The sequence below is a fragment of the Trachurus trachurus genome (genome assembly GCF_905171665.1).
Source record: "Trachurus trachurus genome assembly, chromosome: 12".
Taxonomy (NCBI): domain Eukaryota; kingdom Metazoa; phylum Chordata; class Actinopteri; order Carangiformes; family Carangidae; genus Trachurus; species Trachurus trachurus.
The window spans coordinates 7,178,680-7,204,303 of NC_139908.1; the positions used below are offsets into that span (position 1 = coordinate 7,178,680).

General features: G+C 42.4%; 1 protein-coding gene across 1 annotated transcript; it reads left to right on the top strand.

Moving 5' to 3' along the window:
- The first annotated feature begins 316 nt into the window (after window positions 1–316).
- Window positions 317–24,679, top strand: tnfrsfa (tumor necrosis factor receptor superfamily, member a). The gene is made up of 10 exons (XM_083983161.1): window positions 317–578; window positions 11,439–11,625; window positions 14,636–14,767; window positions 18,582–18,693; window positions 19,784–19,923; window positions 20,010–20,111; window positions 20,201–20,247; window positions 20,416–20,694; window positions 21,462–21,498; window positions 22,057–24,679. Exons 1-10 carry the CDS (start codon window positions 546–548, stop codon window positions 22,356–22,358), a joined length of 1,371 nt encoding a protein of 456 aa, XP_083839287.1. The 5' UTR covers window positions 317–545; the 3' UTR covers window positions 22,359–24,679.
- Window positions 24,680–25,624: the final 945 nt, after the last annotated feature.

The window sequence follows — 25,624 nt, forward strand, 5'->3', positions numbered from 1 at the left end:
GTTTAGTGTGAGGTGGGTACTGATTTTATCTTTTCACATTATTTTATATTTTTAATTTTTTTTTTTTAAATAAATATGCAGAATCTTGTTTTGTAAAGGCAGTGCTGTAAACAAAACAAAAAAAATACAACTACATACTAATCAGCCTGCAACAGGCCACTTCTACAGGACAATGCTGCCCTCATTAGTATTCAAGCAGGGGGCGTTCTGATTGGCTTGCCGGCCCCATGACGTCACGCTGAGCTGGGAGAGAGGGGAGGGTGGGGGGGAAAGTCTTCTTCTTCACTGTGTTTCAGTCCGCGTCTCTTCTCCCAGGAAAAAAGGAGCGCAGAGAAGTTTTAGTAGAAGAGAGAGAGAGATAGAGGAGCTGAACTCATGTAAGAAACCGGATGACGGAGACTTTCGAAGCTGGATTTGCGTGGCCGCTGCGTTTGTCGCTGTAACCGCGGGGTTTTATTACTTTTTTATTTTTTTTATTTTTTCACACACGCGAAGTCCACAAAGTGTCCGGGACTGAGTCTGAGGCTCATCTCGAAGTTCCCAAGATGAACTTCGATCCGCTGCTCGGGAAAGCTTCTGTAAGTAAACACGGCGAAAAACCTCATCAATACTCATCTATTTGTTCATATATCGATCTGTATGTGTTTGTTAATGTGTATTATTACTATATATAAACTTGCCGACGTTTAATTAATAGTTAAATATGCTGTTAACTAACTCGAGACTGGCTCTTGTCCCGTCGCGCTCGCGGCGCTACAGCAGCACACTCCACTTATTATTTGTTATAAAGTAACTGTATTGATTATGTCTGTGGTGCACGAGACCACTTTAATAGCGAATACACACTGTTTCATAAGGGTGGAGGATACAACCGGATAAACTTCTTTATAGGGGCTCTTGTGTGTGTGTTTGTGTGTATGTATGTGTGTATGTGTGTGTGGGAAAAGGCTGCGGCTGTGACACGGAGCAGAAATCACGACCAGGCCCGTGAACTTGTGCGAGGAGATGAAACAAGCCCGTTCATTGTCCCGCAGGAGGAAGCAACACTGTGTTTGTTGTTGTTGTTCATCAAAGTGTTTATTTCTGTAGAGGCTTCATCTGTGCTCATCTCAGGCTCCTTGGCTCCTGTTTGTGGCTTTTTTCTTTTTTTTTTCTTTCTTTTATAATAAACTGAGCTCAGGTCAGTTCAGTACAGTACATGTGCTGTATCATTCACTCAACTCCCCCCTTCCTCCTCCTCCTCCTCCTCCTTCTCCTCCAACATTACAGCCACCATCTGTGTTGGACATCATGTGGTCATATTGTTCAGACATTTCAGCATATGATGATGGCTCCTGGTCTGTCACAGCGGATGTAGCTTGGCCCCCTTATAGGCTCTATTAATAAGTGCAATGCAGCCAATGGCCTGCTGTGAAGTGCTGTGTGTGAGAGTCCATGTGCAGACCAGTGCAGCAGCCAGTGTTAAATCAAACTGTGTGTGCAGCACCACCGCGTTGCATTAACTTGTGTCTGAACTGAAGCTCAACCTTGTTGCCAGTTCGTCAATTAAAGCCGCAGCACAGAGTTTTTTCCATCCCAGTTTATTCCACTCTCGAACCCTCACAGAGACGTCTTTTCATTCCTTCTTCGTCTGTTGTTTTTTCCAAATGTGTGCACCAACCAAAAAAAAAAAAAAACCCTGACACCATGGATCCTGTAAAAAGTAAAAAAAAAAAAAGGTCAGTGTGACGCTTTAAAAGTGTAACTGTTCATTAACAACTATAGGATCTGATAATCTGGCCCCCTTTTCCTTCTCTGGGTTTACACTCCAACAGCAGCGTGATGATAAGATGTGAAGGTTGGGGTCGTCGGTGTAACATCTGCTGATGTGCCCCGGGAGCTTTTATGCTGCTGTTTGTTTTCTGCATTGTCTGATGTTGCGTTTTAAGTCATGCACTGTTCCATTACTGAAATCAGATTTTACTTCTCCGGGTGGCAAAGTCAATGTTTATCTCTTTTGTAAACCACAGTACATTCTGGAGGCCCTGCCAGCAGGGTCTTGTTGCTAAGGGACTATGAGGAAACTTCACCCCCTCCTCCTCCTTCTCCTCCTCCTCCTCCTTCTCCTCCCTCCCCTCTAACAAACACACATTTACAGAAACATGCACACACACACATACACACCCCTCCAAATTGGCCTGAGTGAGTGTACGTGCCTGGCCGTCCAGTAAACTTCCTGTCTAGAGTACACAGATATGCTGATATTAGTGGCATCAATTTACTTCTTAGAATTGTCATGCCCATGGAAATATACACTAGATGTTAATCTGCGTTTGCTTACTGAGTGTCTGGGTGTTGGTTCACACAGGAAATACCCCCCCACCCCCACCCCCACCACCACCGCCCCCCTCTCTTATCCCGCTACCCCTCCTCTGTCTCTGTGGACAACACAGACAAGGGCAAGGACTGACATCTGGGACAAGTGGAGGCCAAGCCGTGTCACTGGGGACCGAGCAGCGGTCAACAAATCTGCCGCTGTGAAGTAAAGCAAAGCAAAGTAAAGTAAAGTAAAGCTCCTAATGCTGCTGGTAAAGAAAAAATAAAAATAAAAAAGCTGCTGCTGGCTGCTCAGCATGGCGACCAACCATGTGAACTGTGAGAAGTGTGTGGAGTGAGCCCGGGGGGGGGGTGGGATTGTTGCATGGAAGCTGCATGATGCAACGCAGTGCAACCCACACTCCCTGTCACTCCGTCAGTCAAGGTGTTTATACCAAAGAAGGAGCGCGTGTGATGTTTTATTGTCGGTGATTGATTGTTGATCAAAGTTCTGCTGCTGCTGCTTCGGTTGTTGTTGTTGTCGTCTTCGTCGTTAAGGTGAATCACTCCTCAGGTTATTGAAGGACCCACTGACTCACTGAGGGAGTGCCACCTGTTCAGGTGCAGCCGCCGCCTCACGTCATGCATACCAACGCAGACGAGTCAGCGCTGCTCACACACCTGAGAGATAAGTAAAGGATGATTTACTGCGCCGAGATAAACAGAACCCACTTCGCTCCGCTCCCTGATTGTTCCTCGGGTTAATCCCTCTCGGTCCTGAGGAAGTTTCGCTCCCACAGGTCGTTAAACGTCTTCTTGAGTTTAAGGGGCTTTTAATTCCAGCCAGACTGTGATTTAAAGGAGGAGGCTGTGAAATAACTTGTGTATGGAGTTATAGTTCACGACTGGACCGAGATTAGAGCTGAAATAGTTTTTGATTAATGGACCTCGAGTTTAATGGTTTAATGGTTCCAGTTGTATTTCAAAAGAAGAATCACCAGATGCTCTTTGGTCTCAGCTTCTGCAATGTAAAGATTTACCACTTTTTAAAATGCGTATTACATAACAGGCAAAGTGAATTCACTAGATTCACATATTGAACACATTCCTTTATTGATAATTAGCACTAGGGATTCATGATAACTCATTTTTTCCACTGATAACCAATACTGAAACTGAACCAAAACTATCTGCTTCCCATAACTGATGCTGATAACCAATAACGATTTAAATAGTTTAGTTTATAGTTAGAAAGGCTGATAGGGCAGAAAATTATCTGTACCGATAGTTATTGTGCCTCCCTAATTAGCACATACAGTAATTGTTAGTAGTAGCTGTAGGTTTTTATCCACACAGGTCAAGTGTGTCCTAATAGTAAATGTTAGAATATCATGAATCGATCACTACGATGATCAATTCAGTCCCAAAGCTTCTAGTCGCAGCTTCTAAATTGAAGGTTTTTGCCAGCCGGTCTTTGTTTTGTTATTATAAAGTGAAAATCTGAGGTTTTTTTGGGACTCTGCGTCTCCTCCTCCTCCTCTGGCTTCAGGTGATCGAGCAGCACGAGACTCTGGATCAGGAGATATTTATTTATCAGATGAAATTGATGAAGGTGGCACCGTGGATCAGACATGTGACACAGCGTGAAAGACGACGGGCACAAACGGTTCACACCAGATCTGTCCTCTGACTTCCTGCTCCTCCTGGAGAAATGAACAGATTATAACTCTCTCACACACACATACACACACACACACACACACATACACACACACACAAGTGTCGACGAGTCTCAGAACAAACTCCACCTTTGTCCTGAGAGTGGACTTCTGTTTAGAGAGACATAAATCCGACATGAATTCCAGCTCTTGATGGTCACTTAAGTCCCTGTTGACCTGCTCCACCAGTCACATATTCTACATTTTTGCCCTGATGTGTTTATAGAGGAGTCTATAAACTCCTCTTCACGGCTTTGACCCCCCCTCCCCTCCTCTCTCTCTTCTCCTTTTTTACACAAAGACAAGCTTTAATGGAGCTAATGTGATTGTCTCTAGAGCGAGGTGATGGATTCCTGCACATACTTGGATCTATTAGTCATCCTTTTCTTGCTCTTTTCATTCTTTCTTTCATTCTCTCCCCTGCTGGTGTTGTCTTGTGAGTCGCCGCCGCCGCTCGGCCTCTTCTTCTTGCAAAAAAAGAAAAAAGCAAGAAAAGAGAAGCCCTGATCAGAATTTGAAAAGGTTCCCTAAGTTAATAGCCCTCCTGCACACAAATCTCCACAAATTCAATTTAGCTGAATGTTGTTGACAAATTCAATGTCCTCTCTTGTGCTTATCCGTCTTCAGCAAAACGCGCCTCCACTGTATGAGTCACATGTGCACATGAGCGGAGCTGGGGGCCCGACCACAGAGACCACCTCGCCCCCCTCTCTCTATCTCTCTCTGAACGCTCTCAAACAAACATATTGGAAAGTGTGTGTCACGCTATACTGCTGCACCTGCTTTACAACTCTTGAACTTTTTTTTTTTTTTTTTTTTTTTACAATTCTCACGGCCTCCCCTGCTCTCTGTTCAGTCATCACAACAATAGGTCCGCTTTCATGTGGTCCACGTCAACGTCAGTCAGGGGGTGTCAGTCATTTCGCCGGCGTGCGGTCGGCTGCCAGGAAATTCATTAAAGCTGTCGTCATCTCAGATTGTTTTCTTGTTGTGAAGGTGAATGCGGCCTAACCTGCTGGTGACACCGCCGTCACACTCCGTCTAATCAGCCGAGCACACACTCCTGAGGAAACTCAAGAATTCATATATGTGTGTGCGTGTGTGTCGTGGAGCTGCTGCTGCTGCTGCTGCTTCCCCGAGTTATAAATACCCTCCGCTGGCGGATGTGTTGTGGGTCTAATCGGGTGCTGGTGCTGCGAGGCAGAGCTGCTGTGGAGGGAACAGTTTGGAGCTGAACCCTGCATGAAGCCTCTGTATTGTCTGGAGCTTCCTGTGCTCCCTGAGAGGAGGGGGCAGCCGCTTTTCACACGCTCCCACACATACACTGTATGTGCAATTGTGTACTCTATTGTGTGTAATCATCACTCTGTGTGCAACAATACGTTAACACTTTCTTGTCTGGTGTCTGTCACTCTCTCTCTGTCTTCATCTGGGCCTGATGGTGATGAATGTCTCCGAGCTCGGCTGAACCCAGGATGCATTTACAGTTTGATGCTCTTTCACCAGCTCCTACTTGTCTTAGTCATCTAACGCAAAATGTCAGTGTAATTCATCACTCAGGGAAAGTCACGCATGGTCGCTCCCACCCCTCCATCCCACCCAGCCACCCACCTCCGCCTCCAGAGAGTGCCAGGGTTTATCTGTAGAGCAGAGCTCAGAGCGCCGTCAAGGTCGCCTCACACAAACCTGGATTACTCCCTCGGCCACGAGCTGCAGCACATCCACTTAAAAACTCAACTCAGGACAAGTCGGGTCATCTTGAATAATAAGCCAAGGCATGTTGGTTAAATTAGAATTGCATTAAAACATCAATGCTAAACTTGGATATTAGTTTTTCACTGATAAACTAATGACGTTAGAGAGAGAGAGAGAAAGAAAAAAAACAGTGGCCGATGGGTTCTGTTTATCATTATTCCCAAAAGACGTATTTCATTTCATTATGTGAGTTTCTTCGGGTCATAGAAGCATCTGAGTCGTCATAACAACATAAATTAGATCACAGGGCAGCTATGGGTTCGTTAATGACGACTAAAATATCAAACCAGGGATATTTTTAGCTTTGAATAAGACCAGTCAGGCAGAAAAGAATTGAGTTAAACGTAATAGAGCAATCAATCTATAAAGTGATCAGCAATCCAATCAGCACAGAAATAATCTGAAGCTTCTTTTTTGATGATCAATAATCGCACATTTATGTGAGGATTATTGATCTCTGTTGTTTTATCACAGTACACAGGAGAAATGTAGGTTGTTAGTAAACATTTGATGACACACGGCATTTATAACTTTAATATTTTATACCCAAGACAGTTTATTGATCAATCCACACTGCAAAAACTCAAAATCTTTCCACTTAAAATAAGACTCATCACCTAAAAATGAACTTGTTTTTGGATCATTTTCACTTGTTTCAAACAAATTTTCACTTGAAATAAGTCAAAAAATCTGCCAGTGAAAGCAAGTTTTTTTGTGTTTGTAATAAGAAAGAAAAACTTGCCCCACTATCAGGTTATTTTAAGTGAAAATATGCTTGAAAGAATTAAAAAGTGTCCAAAAATCAGTTACTTTTTTATCTGATGAGTCTTATTTTAAGTAGAATGAGATTTGTTTTGACTAGAAATAAGACAAATATTCTTGTTAAGATGTTGAGTTTTTGCAGTGCAGAAACTGACAACAATGAAAATAATAGCGCAGCCTCACATGAGACAATAATCTTGGTATATAGAAGATGAAATATTGATTTTGTTTTGACAGATATGTTGACACTCATATTTATTCACCATAAATGAGACAAAACACAATAGACCGAGTCAGATTTTTTTTTTTTTTTTTTTAGCGATCATATTGTTCTCATGAATGCTTTTGGTCGCAATAATTGTGTGGAGAATGTGATATTGTGACAGCTCTAACCAGAGATTACATCATGCTGATTAATAAAGAGAGATAAACGATGTCTGAGAAGTTCAGTCAAGTAGAAAGAAAAACAAATCCAGTGGCTGTAGATAGTGCATGTGTCCTCTCTAGTAATGAGGTGGAGGGGCTTTCTCTCTTGTGGTTGTGGGAGGACAAACTGTGATGGAGTTACAAATGTCACTGATTTCACTGACATTTGGGGCTGAGGTAAAAAAAAAAAAAAAATGTTTTGTATTTCAAAATTAGTTTGTAACGCGCTGTGAAAATCAGCAGCTGAGGCAAGAAAACATGTTTGTTCCATCCTCCCTCCCTCAGCCCCCCGTGTCATGTGCTGCTGGAGTCCTTAAATATAATCAGGGGGTAAAATGGCTAAATTCCTCAGTGCAGCGTGGAAATAAAGCAGTACCGGTCAGTAATCAGTGTTAGTTCATACCCCAGAGACCTCCAGCTTTAATCTGATGATCTGATTTAGTCGTTGTAGTCACAGATCAACAGATGACTGTACACAACACTCAGACACAACTGTAAAAGACTCCGGTTTCTGGATTTGGTTTTTGCAGGAGCAAGTCGAGAAAAAGTCATGTGATATTTGGTCTTTTTGGTGTATTTTGAACATCTAACAATCCTTTATGCACGCAGACAGGGCCGTTGATAGGAATTCTGGGCCCCCTGAAAGAATACTAAAGTGGGCCTCTACCCCCCTGACTTTTTCACTTTTTTTTCTTAGACTACGTATGTATTATCATTTTTTATTTAGCCTACTTTGTTTTGATGCTAATGCAGCATTACTATGAGTCAATAGTCAGGGTATTATGCAGAATAAATCAGTCATACAAAGATTAGACTACTGGGACCCCACTGGGTGCTGGGCCCCTAGAATTATCATCACCTTTCTCCCCTATACAACGGCCCTGCACGCAGATCTAAACTCGATCTTGTGTGAGGAGAATGTGCTCGTACAGTATTGTACGAATAAACATGTTGTCGGACAATTGATGAAAGCAAAAAGGGAGAAAAGCTAATAGGGAAAGCATGACACGGGGAGTCAGGTCCGAGCGGCTCCGGATCCAGGAGCGTAATGAGGTGCATCATGTCTGTGCTTATCAGTTGGCTATGATTGAAATCATCTGTCCGATATGAAATGAAGAATCTCCCTCGGTTGATTTGTTTGTGTGTGTTTCTGTTTTTCAGTTCCTGCCCCTGTCTCTCTCTTTCCCTCTCTTTCTCTCCTTTTTTTTATATAATGGAGCTCACTGTAACTCCCTCAGGGATGTTGCAGTGATCACAGCCCCCCCCTTGCTACCCCCCCTCCTCTTAAATGGCCCATTGATAACCTGGGTCAACTGAAAGGATGTCCTGTCATTTAGTCACAAATGCATTCTCAGTGTACATGGCATGTGAAGGGTCTGTGCCAAGGCCATTTGGAAGAACCCGGGGTGTTTTAGAGGAAGCGGAGCGAAGCTACTGTTGTCACATAAACAGAAGGTCTCATTATTTTATTGTTACTTTTTATTAGTTTAACTTGCATCCACACAAGCGGTCCACTAACCTGTCACACACACACACATACAGATACAGGCTTGAAGGAACGACAATAGGACAGTGTTTCGCCCCAGATCGTCTGCAGCCCGGCCCACTCATTGTACAGAGGATAGAGGAGACTGTGAAGTGGACTGAGCCGCTCCAGCCAGTGAGGTTGGAGAGCTTCCAGGGATTGTGGGTTTGGAGGGCTCTCTCTTGCACTGAGGTTACGGTTTCTCCGCTTTTTTTTCTCCCTCCTTGCTTGGTTATGGAGGTAAAACTTAAGCCACATTGCGGCTGCCCATAGCGTTTATATACACACTTACATTTGTGCCTATGCCGTTTAGCAGCCCTCAGGATATTAGTGTGAACACATGTCGTTGGCTTTTGCTTGTTTTCCTCCCCTCCCGGGTGCAGGAAAGGCCACGTTGGAGAGAAAAGGCGGGATTCCCTTTAGACTGTGTTAATGACTAAATAAAAAGCTGGATTTGTTGGGAAAAGTGGTCGTGCACAAAACATCTCAGCTGCAGTAGCACTTTTTCTTCTCTTCTCTTCTCTTTTTGCAGCTGATCAAGAGAAAAGTACAGTAGGGAGATGAATCATCAGTGTGAGGATTCACTGTGCTGCACACCGAAGATCTTCAGTGTTGTTTTTGGGCTGTTGGTTGGAAAAAAACATGACATGAAGACGTCATCTTGGACGTATTTCACTGTCTTCTTGCATAATCTGCAGATACCCCTTAGCAACAAGTAGCATACTTGAAGTTCATTTTATTACGTATGCTAGTATAAGTTTAAGTATAGCAAGTAAAGTATGGACCATGTACTTGTAGCCTCAGTTTTAGTATAAAATGAGTACACTTTAATAAACTACTTTTTGCTCAGGGTAGTATCATGGTGTGAATAGTAGCAGGCAACTTTTTTTATGAAATGAGATGAGATCTTCTGTGGATTAATCTCCAGCAGGTTATAGCTACTGCTGCTGCTGCTGCTGCTGCTGCTGCTGCTGCTGCTGCTGCTGCTGCTGCTGCTGCCGCTGCTGCTGCTGCTGCCGCTGCTGCTGCTGCACCTGGGAATGTTTTGAATAACCGGCCCTGAAACTGAACAAAGACTGGAAGTGATGTAATCTCTATGCTCTCTATGCATCTCCACTGTCACACAGACACACACCAGCTCTGCTCTGCCTTCTTATTGGCAGTAGTGATTTATTACATTGCTTTTTTTTTTTTTTTTGCTTTTTTTGGTAGGGGGTGGGTTATTGATTGATATTTCACATTCCCCCTCTCCTCTCCTCTCTGCACTGCCTGCAGAAGTGTAGCGTTACCTTGAGTGCTGCTCATTCTTTCCCACTTGTCTTTTTTCCCATCTTTCCTTTTCCACTGCTCCGTCGTGCACGTGTGCTCACACTCACATTTTTCTCTCTTGCCTTTTCACACGGCCTTCCTTCTTCTTCTGCTTACTTCCATGTCTCTGCCCCCCCCCTCTCCCCGTCCACCCTGCAGTCATACACATAGTGTATTCAAGTCTAAAGACTCACCCTTGCACTCATGCAAGCTGTTGCTCCCCCCCCTCTTCTCTCTCTCTTTCTCTCTCTCTCTCTCTCTCTCATTTTATCTCCCTCCCCCTTTCCCTCTCTCCTCTGCCTCCCCAGAATGTTTGGATAGATCTAAATGGTGTGATTGTGACTGCTCTGCCGGCCGTCTGCCCCTCCACGTCTGCCTCTTAGCGTCTTTGGAAAGTCTGACGTGAGCAGAGCGAGAGGAAGAAGGGAAAAGGCCGAGGGAGAGAAAGAAAGAAAGAAAGAGAGGGAGAGAGAGAGAGGGGAAAGTTCTTCTGAGTAACAAGGCATGGCGTCTCTCCAGAGAGCCGAGTCTATAGCGTCAGGAGTCGGCCTCAGCTCCAGCCTGTCCCTCTTTTCTCTCTACCTCTGCAGCCTTTCTTCCACTCATTCTCCCACACTTGTCTTTTTTGACTATTCCCCCCAGATCGTCCCATCCTCGACTCCCTAGTCTACAGTTTCTCACTTTTGATCGACCCTCCTCCTCCTCCTCCTCCTCCTCCTCCTCCTCTTTCTCTTTCTCCCTCTCAACCTGGCCCTGCTCCACCCTAACCTGTTCCTTTCTCTTCGTCTGTTGGTCCAGTAAAGTAAAGGTGGTGGGCGGCGGTTGTGGGTGAAGGTGGGGAGGTGTGGAGGCAGAGAGACAAAAAAAAAAAAAAAAAAAAAACTCCAAATCTAGGCCTCTCATTTACCCAGGAGGTGTCGCGTTGCGTTTGAGGCGCTTCGTGCCGGTGTCGCATGTCGAGCCATTCAAAGAGCCGGGGTTTAAGAATGTGGGTCATTTGAAGTAGAGGCACTAAAGTGTGTTGTTTGCCAATGAATGGGGCCTTCTCACATTGACATGGTGAAAAGCGTGTGAATAAACACCAGCGCCTGGGGGCCACACTAAAGTGTTCGGCTATATTCTTCTCAGCTCCCCACCTATACAGAGGCCGGTTATTATCCCGGCACATGAATGGATTTCTGGATTCACATCTGATACGGGCACCGTGCTGAGGGCAGCTCGGATACCTTTATCGAATCCACGGGCCACAATAGAGGAAACAGAGACTCCTCTTCTTCTTTTTTTTTTTTTTTTTCCCTCATAAGAAAACCAGATCATGGAGTAATTAAGTTTGGTTGCCTGGTGCGCTGCATGTTGCGAGTGTATAACTCTGCATCCTGCTCCTCCGCACAGGATTGTGTTGCCTCTAGTTGTGACCAGCTGCATGGCTCCCTTAATTGCTTTCCCACGGCAGATGTTCAGATCAGATGGTTCAAATTAAGTCGTAGATTGCTCACACAAGGTTTCCTATGAAGATAGACTCTCCTCTTTACTGTCCTTCATCTAATGGGTCTGAGTGGGCGGCTCAGTCTGTATACTGTGTGTCCATACTGTGGAAACACATAATAATGCAAAGCTTTTGTCTCTTTTGTCTTTTCTCTTTTGTTCAGGTTCAGGTGTTGGTGGTGGTGGCGGCGGCGCTCCTCGCGGGCCTCGTGTGTCACGCGGCGGATCCTCCGGCCTCTCAGTGGTCCGGCGACGAGCAGCACAGGAACCTCACCCTGCGACGGCACAGAACCTGTTTGGAGAACCAGCAGTACCTCCACCAGGGGCTCTGCTGCCTCAACTGCCACGCTGGTAAGGACGGTCACACAGAGATTGCCTTCATTTACAGGCTTGATGTCAATAAACAAACATGTATTTGTCCCTTTTTATAACAGTGTAGTTTTACACCTCCTCTATCAGACTTCGCCCTCAAGCTCTTGTAGCAACAGGTTGGTGTCAGCGGAGACTCTCTCTGATTGGCTGGCCTGTTTTTTGACTATAGCAGATGGCAGATAAACACCCAGAGAAACCAAATCCTGGAAGGTGAACCAGACTTTGTTGTGACAAATTTACAGAAGTCCCAACCCTTTAGTTTAGTTTAGTTTAGTTTAGTTTAGTTTGGTTTAGACATGTCACCTCATCTTACATAAGAAATTAGATCACATATAAATACAGCAGCTTGACAAGGTCTTTAAAGACAACAAAAAGAAAAACAACAATAAAAGAACAAGAAACAAAACTGACATTTTGACCGACTTTGACTTTGTTGTGACATCACAAAGGTACATAAGTCCCAAATGCTCTTTCTTAAGGCCATGTAACTTCTCTGTTGATGTGGATCTTCTCTGATTGGCTGGCTTATTTTTAGACTGAATAAAAGTATATTGCAGATTGCAGATAAACACCCAGAAAACCCAAATCCTGCATGGCCGAATAGTGAGGCTAGATAAACAGGGCCTTGTTGTGACATCACAAAGTTACAGAAGTCCCAATAGCTCTTTCTTAAGGCTCAGTTTCTGGCTCTGTTGGTCCTTTCTGATTGGCTGGCTTATTTTTTGACTGAATAAAAGTATAGCTGAATGCAGATAAACACACAGGGAAGTCAAATCCTGCATGGCTGAATAGTGAGGCTGGATTAACAGGGTCGTTGTGACATCACAAAGTTACAAAAGCCCCAATGGCTCTTTTTTAAAGTTTCTGGCTCCATACACTTTTCTGGGGATTACACGCTTTTATACTTTCCTATTATTAGCATAACCCCTAGATGTGCTTTATAATAATAAAAAAAGACACTGATGTCTCACTCTACACGATATGGCACCTTTAAGTAGAAAATACAGTAGCTAAACAGCTCCAGTTGCAACAGTCAACTAATTGCAATTGATTCCTGCATCTTAAATTATTGATCCATGTCCTCCACAATAAAAGAAGGAAGTGAGCACAAGCTAGATGCAATCGCTACAGTGGTGTTTTTTTTCTGTCTGGGGGGAAAAAAACAGTCAAGTCAAATGTCAAACCTGAACTGCGTCCTAAACGAGTTTTGCAAATATCCTCTCTCTGCCGAGTCTGGAAAGAATGTGCGGTGGCCAGAAACAGGAGGTAAAGCTGCTCCGTCCCGGCAGGTCACAGTGACTGACACTCAGTGAAGGACTATGAAGCAAAAAGGTTATTTTCAATTCCCGAGTAATAAAAATTACCAACCTTTTTAAATGTATTATTCTGTCAAGAATTTAGTGAGGCTGATACCAGCTTTTTTTCTTTCTCTTTCTCTAACTCTGAACTTATTTAGCCAAAATGCAATTACTGCACACTGATTGAATTATTTCATTTACCATTCTGAATTCTAAGAAATCCTTATTTTTTTATATTTAATCAACTCAGGTTTTGTAATTCTGTTTTTTTTCCTTTTAAATAAAACCTCAGAGCCTCTTTCACATTCGCATGCAGCACCAGTAAATTCCCGACGTTATTAAGTCGTGTTTGATTTCTAAAACACATGCACCCTTTATCAAATTATGTGCACATGAACATTAAATTTTAATGAATTTACAACATGGAGGTTTGTTTAATCACATGGTTTTGTGTATGTGTGGCTTCATACCTGTCGGCTTTCGCTAACCAACTTGATTTGTTGCATTTAAAAAGCTTAATTTCCAGACTTTTAGAAAATCATTAGCATCCACAGAGACACAGAGAGAGAGACACAGAGAGAGAGAGAGAGTAGAAACCCATTCATGGGCAATAATGATTAGATATTAAGAGATAAACCGGAGCACGCTGTGTGCTTGTGATACTGGGTTACAGAGAAATATCTTGGAATTTATGCTTTTCCCATTTTTATGATCCTGTTTTCTTGCATTCTTGCCATTTGGTCAGTTTTCACCACATGTTTTTTAAAAAACCACAGTGACCACTTATTGGAGTGAAATGTTTGCTTTTTGCTTCTTTTTGTCAGCATGAACTTTTATTTTTTTTGAACCAGGCATAATGTTTGTTTGCCCGGCTGCACATTGAAAATCATTTAGAGCCACACTTTTAAACTAAAGCTAAAACAAACTGTATTAGGCCTGAACCAACAGACCCGACCACAGCACCGGCACTCCGCTCCACTCCACTGAATATTCATCGGGGGTTCAGGCCACAGATGTCTTTGCCGTCTCCTGCATTTTTCCCATTCTCCGCTCTTGCCTTTTTTCCATTTGTGCATCGGATAAATCCTGAAAACACATGAGAGTCAACTGGTTTTATTCAAGGCATGCGTGAACCGAGGAGAAAAAATTCAATGCATGACAGCCGACCAGTGAAGGAGGTCACGTAACTGTGTTGTTGAGTGAATCGGTTCATGTCGAAACCCCCCACCACCCACCCACCCTCCCCCGTCCTTCCTCCCACCTCCTCTCTCTCTCTCTCTCTCTCTCTCTCCTTCCTCCTCTGGTCTCCCCATGAAATGTGGACTTGAACTTCCTGGAAACCTGTCATCTCGTGTAAAACGGTGAATCATGTGCAAGCGAAGAAAAACCTCACGCTCTCCCACCCCTTTTACACTTTTATATCAAATCAAACGGCCTCCTTCTCTCTCCGTCTCTCCCCTCGACTCACATCCCATTGGTTCACAGCTCAGAGGCCGTTAACATGGTCCGATCCCTTTGCTCGCTTGCTCGCTGTGGTATGTCCTGCCCCGACATCCTGTTTGAGCAGGAAGCACATCACATTAATGACGTCAAAGATCCACAGGAGCTTAAATTAGCTGCATAAATGGGTTTATATGTTTGTCTTTTGACCACTTGTTGTCTGATTGTTGCTGTTGTTGTCGTACCTGCAGGAACCTATGTGCAGAAAGCCTGTGAGAGAGAGGAGGAGCAGGGCACCTGTCTCCCCTGTGAGCACGGACAGACCTACACGGAGCACTCCAACGGCATGAACCGCTGCCTGCCCTGCACCCACTGTCGCTTAGGTAACCAGCCTCTGCACATCTGGATGTGTGTTTTTAATAACACTGTGTTTTTTCATTATATCACTTGGATGTTTTTGGCTCTTTATTTGATATAACATCAACAACACGGATCAGATGATGCATTTTTATTTATGAACTCTCATTTGCATGTTTATTGATTCTTACTTGTTTTCAGAAGCCCAGACATTCTCTGATGTCTCGTTTTATTCCTTTATTTGGATTCCCACATTAGCCAACACACAGCGGTCACCAGGGCTCCACACTCAATAAATCAAACAGTAACTAAAACAAACAATATTTAAAAACACATTAAAACTGAAAAGAGCAGAACAAAACAAAACAAAACAGGGCAAAATGAAATCTCAACAGGTGAATAATGAAAGAAAATAGACTTGTGGTCTCTGTTTGTGTCTGTAGATGAAGTTTTTTCCACAAAAAAGTGTTTTTTTGAATAATAGAAGATAAGATTTTAATTTAGCTATGAAAGTAATTAATGCTATTTGTCTGATTAACAGTCCAAAACACAAAAATACTCACTTTACCATCACAGACCACAGAGGAAACCTGAAAATATTCACATTTTACAATGAACACACACATGTTTATCATAATGGAGTGGGTGGGGGAGTCTATCTGCTGTAAATCTACAGCTACAATGTGTTTAGCGTGTCAGGTCGAAGCAGCTTTGTCAAGTGTGAATGCTGAAAAATAACTCCCAGGTGGTTTAAAGAAAACAAAACCCAACTGAATTGCCCTTTAATTCAATCCATTGGCTTTTTAAAAAAAACAGTTACATAAAAGTTGGCGAGTGGGGGGGGTAAGGGGGGAGGGGTCTTCTCTAATCCAGTTTGTCAAAGATATATTGTTTGGGAAAGAAGAAGCAGTAGAAAACCTTTTTGTCTCCCCACCCCCGTCGCCTTTCACATAACGCTCACGCTGAAAATGTGATCTTATGATGTTACACGGAGTCGCGGGGCGTGTCTTTGTTGTTTTTGTCTGGCGCAGCGCTGAATGTGAGCATGTTACCTTGTCTCTGGAGATTTGCTTGTGTGTCTGTCCCTACCTGGGTGAACTGGGTGTGGCTGTGTCCCATTGTCTCCCACACTGGGCGTCTTTGTGTCCGGTGAAAGGCTGGAGCCACAGAAAAGAGACTAATGTTACATAGGATGTGTTTTGTGCTCGCTGGTCGTGGGTTTTAACATCCACCTTTGTCTTCGCCTGCTCTAGTTTTTAAACTTATTTACCACTTGAAGATGTTTCAAAAGTTGCTGAAGGTCAGTTGTTGATTGGATGAATCCTCCATGGAGTCACATGGAGCTTCAGTTGAGTTTATCGTCTCTATAGAAAAGCCTCACGTTGGTTTTTCATTTAATTGAGATGAAACGAGCTGCATCGTTTTTCATTGACCAGACAGGAAGTGCGGAGAGAGAAAAAAAAAGCTGCTCATATTCAGTTTAAACTGAACAGGCCCCACCCTGCCGCCCCCTCCCCAGCATTCAGACTCATACAAAGCACCTGCCAATTTAATGAAATAACAGAATCAGTCAATTATAGTGCGTTCTTCAAACACCAGCTGCTTCTCTGGCAGCTGAGCGTTGACTTGTTGCCAGATCTTAATGTTTTTTTTTTTGTTTTGTTTCGTTTTGTTTAGTTTAGTTTGTTGGGTTTACTCTGACTCCCGTCCTGTCGGAAGCTTTGTTGCTCTCTTCTGCTTCTGTGTTAGCGCTGAGCATAAGTATAAAACAGAAAATAATCATTTTCAGTAGCAGTAGCTGAGCCAACATGGTGACTGGTCAGTGTAAAAAAAAAAAAAAAAAAAAGTGTAGCTCGATCGAATTAAGTAAATGTCAAACAAATTAATGAAATTATTAATAAATAATTAAGCCACTGAACAATGTCCGTTTTTGTCTATAGCCGTTATCACAACTTGCCTCTCAAACCAAGGAGCATTTTTATATCTCAATAGTTTTATTGTGAGAAACGTCAAAATTCAAACCACGAAGCATTTAGAAAATATTAAATCTGACACATTTTCTCAGATAATCAGTTGTTATTGGTTGTGGAAGTTTCCCATGAGTGTTTACGCCCACTCTTTTACAAATGAACTAATCAACACTTGGGGGGAGAAAATGCTTCATATTGGAAAAGAGTTGATTATTACAAGTCATTAAAATGATAATAACCAAACCCACTGCTCCAATAACTTGACACAATCAGCAGCTAAACTGCTTCTGTATAATATCACATAATATCACATAACATAACACATTCTAGATTGACAAGGATATTAAAAACTTGTACAGATGTGATGTGGTTCCTCCCAGTTTTCCCAGTGGTCAGTTTGTAAGAGAGAGAGTGAAATAAGGTTTTACCCATATGAAATAAATGATTTAAAATCCGTGAATGGAAAATGTTGGTTGCAAGTTCTCGCTCCATATATCTCATCCTGCATCACATGAACACAAGTGGCAGCAGTGATATCTACAGGCCTGATCTACTGAACTGCATTAGGTTTCATTACATCCATGGTCACTAATGATTAACGGCAGGGCAGCAGACACAAGGCATTCAGTGTGGAGAAGAAAACACTCCAGTCTTTACTCTAAACTTTAAGGATTAAAAAGAAAAAAACTAGTGTTATATTCCCCATTATAAACCCACAGATCAGATCACTGCAGTTCATTAGCAACACGCTCCAACACCTTCTCCACAGCTTCCTGAAGACTCTAATAAAAAGTGTTTCACTCGCTGTGAACTCTGTAGCTTCGCTGAAGTTGTAATTGTCACCTCTGGAAAAAAGTCCTCATTTAGGTGAATTCACTCATCAATTTGCACCAGAAAATGAAACTGTAAAAAAAAAAAAAAAAAAAAAAAAAAGAGTTTAAAAACTTTGTAACTTACTGAAATGAGCTGAATTGTGTGAATACAGAAGAGGGTATTAATGTGGATGATTAGAAGATAGTGAGAGAGCGCTCACACTTTGCTACCAAACCAACCCGACGCCGCAATTTCGCTTTAATTGGCGAGTACGGACAATAGACATGTGTGAAAGTTCGTCCTGTGGAGGTGTACCGCTGCTTTATTATTAATTCTGATTGTATCATAAAGGGCCGGGCCTTTTGCCTTTCAGGTCTCAGTTTAATAACCGCACCGTGCCGCTCCATCCCTCATTATCCTGTTAAATCCAGGCGAAATGTATTTAATGAGAAGACAAAATTGGAAACTCAATTATCTTACTTTTTTTTTTTTTTTTGTTTGGTAAAAAGATTTCCTCATAATTGCCAACACTCTTCAAATTGTCTGAGAAGTCCACCATGTTCCCTCTCATTTAACACACGCCACTGGTCACAGGTTTAATGTGAGTCTACTTATTAAACTCTGAACTCGCTTCACAAACTTAGAGGAAGTTGCACAGGAGTCACACCGCTGCACAGATGTACAGGAGCCACCACTGCTTTACATTTTAAGAAATCCAGGGGCCCGGGATGCTGTGGTTAAAAAAAAAAAAAAAAAAACGGGCTGTGTGCCAGTGTGCCTGCTTTATCTCAGTGGCTTTAATGTTATAATTCAGCGCATACCATCTCATAGGTCCTTCAAGTGCAGCGCTGCAGTCTGACTGTCTGCGTATTGAGCGGCTAAAAAAGATCGTTTTATCGTATCTGTCTGCGTATTTGATGTCGGAGTAGATTGGTTTACTGTTTATCTCCGTGTCCATCGACTCAGTCTGATTTGATTTGATGTCCTTCGGAGCTTATTGGTTGTGATATTTATTCATGATGTGTCTGCTCTTTTATCTCCGTCCAACTATTCACAGATGAGACTGTGACTGCGCCCTGCACCACCACCACTGACACCAAGTGCGAGTGCAGACCGGGAACCTTCTGTGTGCCCGACCAGGCCTGTGAAGTCTGCAAACGTTGTGCCAGGTGAGTCAGACTGACGTCTATTTTTAAAACTTTGTACCACTGACCCTCACAGTGTCACCGGGTTTCTATCTCAAAAGGGAGATTGAGGGGTAGGGGGGCAGTTTTACACATCAAAGTGTGTTTACAGGGCTCAGGGAGAAGTCCAGTGGGGGGGAAAGATGAATAAGACTGAGGCTTCACAGGTCTGATAACTGATAGATGGAGCCGACCACACCTCTGTAGCCTGATCCTGCTCCTCAGCCCGACCTCAGGCTACAAGGCCACGTTAGCTGCTACGCTGTTGAGTTGCATTGTGGGGAATGTAGGAAGCAGGTTTTGATAAGAAAGAGGAAGTTGAGGTTTAGGTCTTTTTTTTTGTATTTAACTGTCTAACATGAATCAAACAGTGTTTAACAGACACAGACTGAATTTTATGCGGTGCTTTTTTTATGTATTAAATGGGTAGTTCAACATTTTGGCAAATTGGCCCATTGCCATGTTTTAGGAGTAGGTTCGTTACCTTTAATTGTCGGTGCAAGCTGTTTTTAGAACGGCGGAGCAGAGCCGCAAGCTGCTCAGAGCTACGCTACGGAGGCTAATGGGATTTCTTGGTTTCCCTCATCAAACTCATCAAATACCCAATCCAACAACTCCAAAACGCTCTGGTGGACAAGTTGTGACCTGCACATTCACCACGCTATGAGATAATAACAGAAAGTTACGAGATGGAGCCGTTTTCGAGGTAAATGCAGAGACTGCTTGCCGGAAAACTGTCCCAGACGGAAATGTGCATCAGGGGTTTTGCATGAATTTACCTCTAAAACAACTCTGTCTGGTAACGTTCTGTTATTATCTCTATTATCTCAAATCCCATTAGCCTTCGTAGCGTAGCTTTGAGCAGCTCGCGGCTCTGCTCCGCCGTTCTAAAAATAGCTTGCACCGACAATTAAAGGTAACGAACCTACTGCTAAGACGATAGGGAATATGGCAATGGGCCAATTTGCCAAAATGTGGAACTATCCCTTTAACTGTCCAACATGAATCAAACAGTGTTTAACTTATGAATGCAAAACATGTATCACCTGATATTTCATTTTCTACAAAATGACAGGTGTAAATCGGGGGAGGAGGAGGTGAGGAAGTGCACACCCTTCGCTAACACCGTGTGTCGAAAACGGGATCCATCCCCGACTGAATCCTCTCCGGCCGTTCCCCCGACACCGACCCCTGCCCCCTCCTCAGTGGACATTGGTAAATTCACCATTTCATGCAAAACTCGCTGCTCTGATTGTTCTGTCTTCATTTAATTTTACTGATTCATCTTTTTTTTTCTCCAGCTATTCCTATTTGCATTTTCCTGGTCGTCATAGTCATCGCCGTTGTCATTGGAGTGGCTGTGTGGTGGTTCCTGTTCAAGCAGCGTTCATGTGAAATACCATGTATGTTGAAATCATGTTGTTGTTACTCTGTGATGCAGTTTTTCATATCAACGCTGTGTTTTTAATGCTGTTTCACTGCCTTCAAACAGGTTTAAAGAGCCACTCTGACTCCAGTGAAATAGTGAAGATTCCTATTGTAAGTTATTGTTTTCTTCTGTGTTTACTTCTTTTTTCTTTCTTTATTATATAAAGGGTTTATAATTGTTTGCTGTTGCGAGCCACCCGTCATAATGACTGTGGATAATCCGTGGGATGATGCGTCATTGTTTTCCAATCATCTTTCATGTCTTTTTGTTGTGTGCAGGATGAGAGCGGGGCCACGGCGGAGGAGCGGCAGAACAATCAGAACGCGGGTCTGGAGGGCGAGGAGACCCGTCCGGAGTCACGGCCGCTGCTGCAGGAGACCCAGGCCGGGATCACCAAGTCGCCCCCGCTGGAGGACGAGGACCGAGGACTGGGGGACAGTTTGCCCAACACCACCAGCTCGTCTCAGACCAGCCTGTCGGCCCTGCCCACCGCCGCCTCCTCTGGAAACACCCCGCACCAGAGCCCCAGCGCCTTCAGACTGCCACCCGCAGATGTGGTGAGAAGGCCATAATAATAGGAAGCACCAGAAGGATCATTGGTAACACTTTACGATAAGGGTCCCTTAATTAACGTTAGTTAGTACATTATTAAGCATTAATATATAAACTAATGTGTTAATTAATGCTGAGTAATGCATACATAATGATAACTAATTACATTATTCAACTTGTATTATTACTTAATAATTTATTAAAGCAGAAGTAAGCGATCCGGTCGTTTTGGCTAACTTCTTGTCAGCCGATGGAGTTAGCAGCCCCCGCCCTCGTCATGGATCTATTGGTCCTCGTCCCTACGTCACCACATTCACGCGCATCCCTTGGCTGCACACACAGCCCTTCATGCCGTTCTCTCTCCTCATTGGATAAAGGTTGTAGGATACAAGGAAAGTTTTCTCCTCGGCTTACAGAGTGACTGACAGACCCGTGTTTCAGACCAAACACTCTATATACGTGATTCCCGTCGGAAGATATAACTATTTAAGACTTATATTAACACAAACATTAACTAACTTTGAGTAGTAAACATTAATTAACTGCTTACTAATAGGCTACATTAATTAATGTGTTTCCTAATCCTAAATAATACATAATAATGATTGTTAATATATCTGTAAACAGTTAATTAATGCTTAATAGTGTACTAATTAACGTTAATTAAGGGACCCTTATTGTAAAGTGTTACCGGATCATTTTCTGTTATTTAATTCACACATTATTACATTATCACACATCATTTACATTTGTGTTTTGTCTCATGTTGCAGGATGATCCTCTGCGACATCGACTGGTGCCGCTACTCGGTGAGTTTCCTGCAGTTCGAGGAGGAGGAGGAGGAGGACAGAGAGAGGGGTTTTCTACTCCAGAGAAACATTTCTTACTCATTTTTTTTCTTTAATGCCATTCGATTTTCCCTAGAAGGCATCCAGCTGTGCACAGAAAACCACACAGTTTACTGTAGTTCATGTCAGTCCACAGGGAAGTCAGATAAACATTATCTCCTCAAGATCTCACATTAGCTGCCTGATAGATTAATAATCTCATGACGGTCAGGCCGTAGCCGATCCTTCGGGGGTTTGGAGCACGCCGTCTGTTTTTCTCATGCTAAATTAAAAAAGACGTGGCTCAACAAGATTTGTTTGAGCCTCTGTTAAAATTTTCTATGTGCACATCCCCTGCAGGAAAATGCACCGACATGTACAGTACTGAATGTTCCTAAAGTCATAGAAACAATACGAATACTGTTTCCACGTGAGGTTTTTTGAGGCTTCAGCTCATCATTCATCACTCAATGTGAACATTTATTATCTATTTCACGGTGCAGGCAGCTAAAAGTGTTTATTTATCTTTTTTTTTTTAAGGGTCCGAGAAATCCCTGAAGAAGAGCTTTGATTTGTTCGACGAGTACCTGGACGTGCGGATCCACAACAAGTTCTTCAGGCTGATCGGAGTCAGCGACAACCACATCCGGATCGCGGACAACGGCACCCCCGGTGACAAAGTTTATGAACTGCTGAAGAACTGGATGCAGAGGCAGGGACTAAAAGCCGACATCAACGACCTGTTGGACGCTTTGCTCAGTATGGACCAGCGGCGCTCGGCCGAGAGCATCGCCTCCTTAGCTCTGCAGAGAGGCTACTACAAGCACGCGGACACGCCCTGAATGCCGAGAAAGGAACAAGGGGCGTCGAGTGAAGTAAACGCAGCACGAGAAGAAAAAAAAACTTTAAAAGCACATGAGTGGACGAACAGGCTTACCTCTTTGTGGCCGACCCTTTGTGGCCATGTTTTCAAAAAAAAAAAAAAAAAGCCAGTAGTTTTAAAGAAGAAAAACACGAAAAAGGGGAAGGTCAAGTCGTATTGATCAGCGCTTTGAGGATGTTGACTGTCTGCCTAAAATACTGAGGTGTAGTAAACAACATGAAGACGAGAAGGAGAAGAAGTTCTGTGGTCAGATTCAACGGCGACTCCGCCAAAGACGGCCGTGAAAATGTGTTTTTTTGTTTTTTAAAGATTAAAAAGAAGAAAAAAAAAGAGCAGGAGAAACATGAAGGCGCCGACGTCCACCGGCCTGAAACCGCTGCGATGTTTCAGCCTCAAATGAAGCGAGAAGCAGCCAAATACTGAAAGCTTCGACGTCTCCGGGGGGGGGGCGGGTGTCGCGTATCTGGTCGTCCAATCAGAGCGCGGTGCACTGTCGCCTGGAGACGAGGATATACACTGGTTTGTAGGAGTGGCATTAGCTATGTCACCGATACTGTGCCTCTTTGATGCACTGACCTCTGGCACATGTAGGATTTTTAAAACTACAGTCATGCTATGTTTTTGTTTTTTTGTTTTTTTTGTTTTTTATTATTTAGACCTCGGCTTCTCCGAAACCGTATGTAACAGTCCACGAGCATTTTGTCGACTAATGAAATGAAAATATTGTTATGGCAACAGTTAATGTTACTAATCATAAACTTTACCTCTTCAATGCCATTTTGAAAAATCTACATTTTACTTTTTTTTTTCTTTTTAGACATTCAAAACGTCGGATTTAGTCCGGTCTCGTTCTGTGTGTTCAGTGTTACGACTCATGCGTTGACATTGGAGAAGGATTTTCACAAAGCTCTTTCTGTTAACTGTTGATAGTTTTAGTAAAAAAGAAATATATGAAAAAAAAAATGTTTCCACAATGTTTTCAAGTAAATTGGAAAACTTCAAAGGTCGTCTTTATTTATTAATATATTTATTGTAATGAATAATAATTATCTTTTATTATTTATATCATTGCCAGAAGCGACCCTGGAGAACAAGCACACTGTCTGTCTGTGTGTGTGTGTGGCGGCGATGATGTTTAGCTACAGGGCAAAATGACTGACAGCAAAATGTTTCAAGGTGAGGGTGGAAGTCGTCGTGGGTTTTTTTTTTTTTTTTTTTTTAGTTTTTGAACTCTGTTCCCGCACGGTGCGCTGCGTTCAGAGCCACACTGTCGATTTGTCAACGTTACATGTGCCATTTCTTTCCACAAATGAGTTTCCATTTAGGCGACATTCATCACAGTGTCCAAGAATTTTTTATTTTATTTTATTTTATTTCATTTTTTTTCTCTTGATGCTGAGAGCTGAATGTGCCAAATTGAAGCTGGAGTGACATCAGTCTTTGAAAAATGTTTTTAGTCACCGAATGACCCCGTAGTAGTGCTTCTGTACACACAAGGGGGGGGGTTGAGGTGACTTTGAGGTGCAGGTACGCATTGTTTTGTGTTAGATAGACGAGATGAAGGAAATCTTTTCTGGATTATAAAACAGAAACTCAGATTTTTATTTCCCCTTAAAATTGTACATACATACAAATGTCCAGAGGCCTCACGATGTGCATAATGTAGTTTCTATGCAGCACTATTATTAACAAACCAACGTGAACACACAGTGAGGTTGATGAAGTGACTGAACACAACACACGACGTGCAAAGCCAGAGCGGTTGTTGTTGATGTTGAGACCTTGTAAACTATAGAGTTTGCCCATTTCCCTGCAGTCTCTGATGTACAAAGTGAAGAGTTACAGAGTTATATATTATTGCTGAAGAGTGATGCTACAGTGCTGGCACTGCCATCTATTGACAGACAATGAAAATACAGCCTGCATCAATTTCTAGGGACCCTTATGCACTGCTTTCTCACTCCACATTCTCACTTTATTCTTTTGTTTTTAACTCATTCATTTCTCAGCTCGTTGCCTTTTATCTGCCCTGCGTCTCCTCTGCAGTAGCGTAGCAGTGAATAGGCTTCAGTGCATCATGCTTTGTGTGAGTGTATGTCTGCTTTTTTCTCTTTTTTTAAAATATACTTTTCTGTGTTTTTACCTTTTTACATATTTCATTACAAGTCCTAAGCTGTTCAATTAACTTCCCCTGTGTAAACACTTTCTGTTGAAGCGTGACCGTTAAAGCCATTTCCCCCTTAGTTATTGTTTGCTTGTCAAGGATTTCAGATTTAAATTATGCAAAGTACAACAAAGCTGTTTTTATGTCAATTTCAAAATAAATGTTTTGTACAGATCATTTTTGCTTGATGATGTTTTCATTGTTTGTTTATGCCCGAGAATTTAACACCTGTACAATTCGCATAGTTGTGCAGATAAAACATCAGAACAGTATTTTACATTTTCTATATTTCTTCCAAGCAATCTCACTGTTAAATGAAAACAGAGGTGTTTTATTCCTGAGAGTATATTTACCTTCACACCTTTTAATCACCAAGCCAATGACATATACTGTATAGTATACTAACATTCATACATTCACACAGAATTGACATGTTATAACAAAATATTTTTAATTAATGGTAAATTACTTTAAGGTAAATTAGGCACCATACATGGAAATTACATACTAGTGCGTATGAGTGTAGGCTACATTACATTTAAAGGTCATTGGGAAAATACAGAAACAAACATTATAGATTATATTGTAACTGCACACTGCACATTATTTAGCATTAACCTGATAAAACACGGCTAAATATGTATGAATATAAAAACACTGTCATGAAACAATAGAAATTGTAAATGTCTTAAACAGACTTAAACTAATATTACAGCCATTCAACATTACACACAATAAACACACTGCATCTAAAGAAATCTACACAAGCTAGCATAACATAACATAACATTCAGAGGTAGATGTTGTGTTTTATGTGACTTTGATGGGCATTATCAGCATGTTATAAAAGTAATTGAGTGATTTTAATATTATAATAAATAAATAAATCCTCCCTCCTCTCTCTATTTAACACATCTGTAGGCTATTTCACATTGGAGTTTTTCCTCTTGCTCAGCCACTTTGTTTTCATCCTGTCATGGCAACTCCATCACTCAAAGAGGATGTTGTATTTCATTTACTGGCCAGCAGGTGAAGCTATTGTTGGTGACTAATTGTTTTGA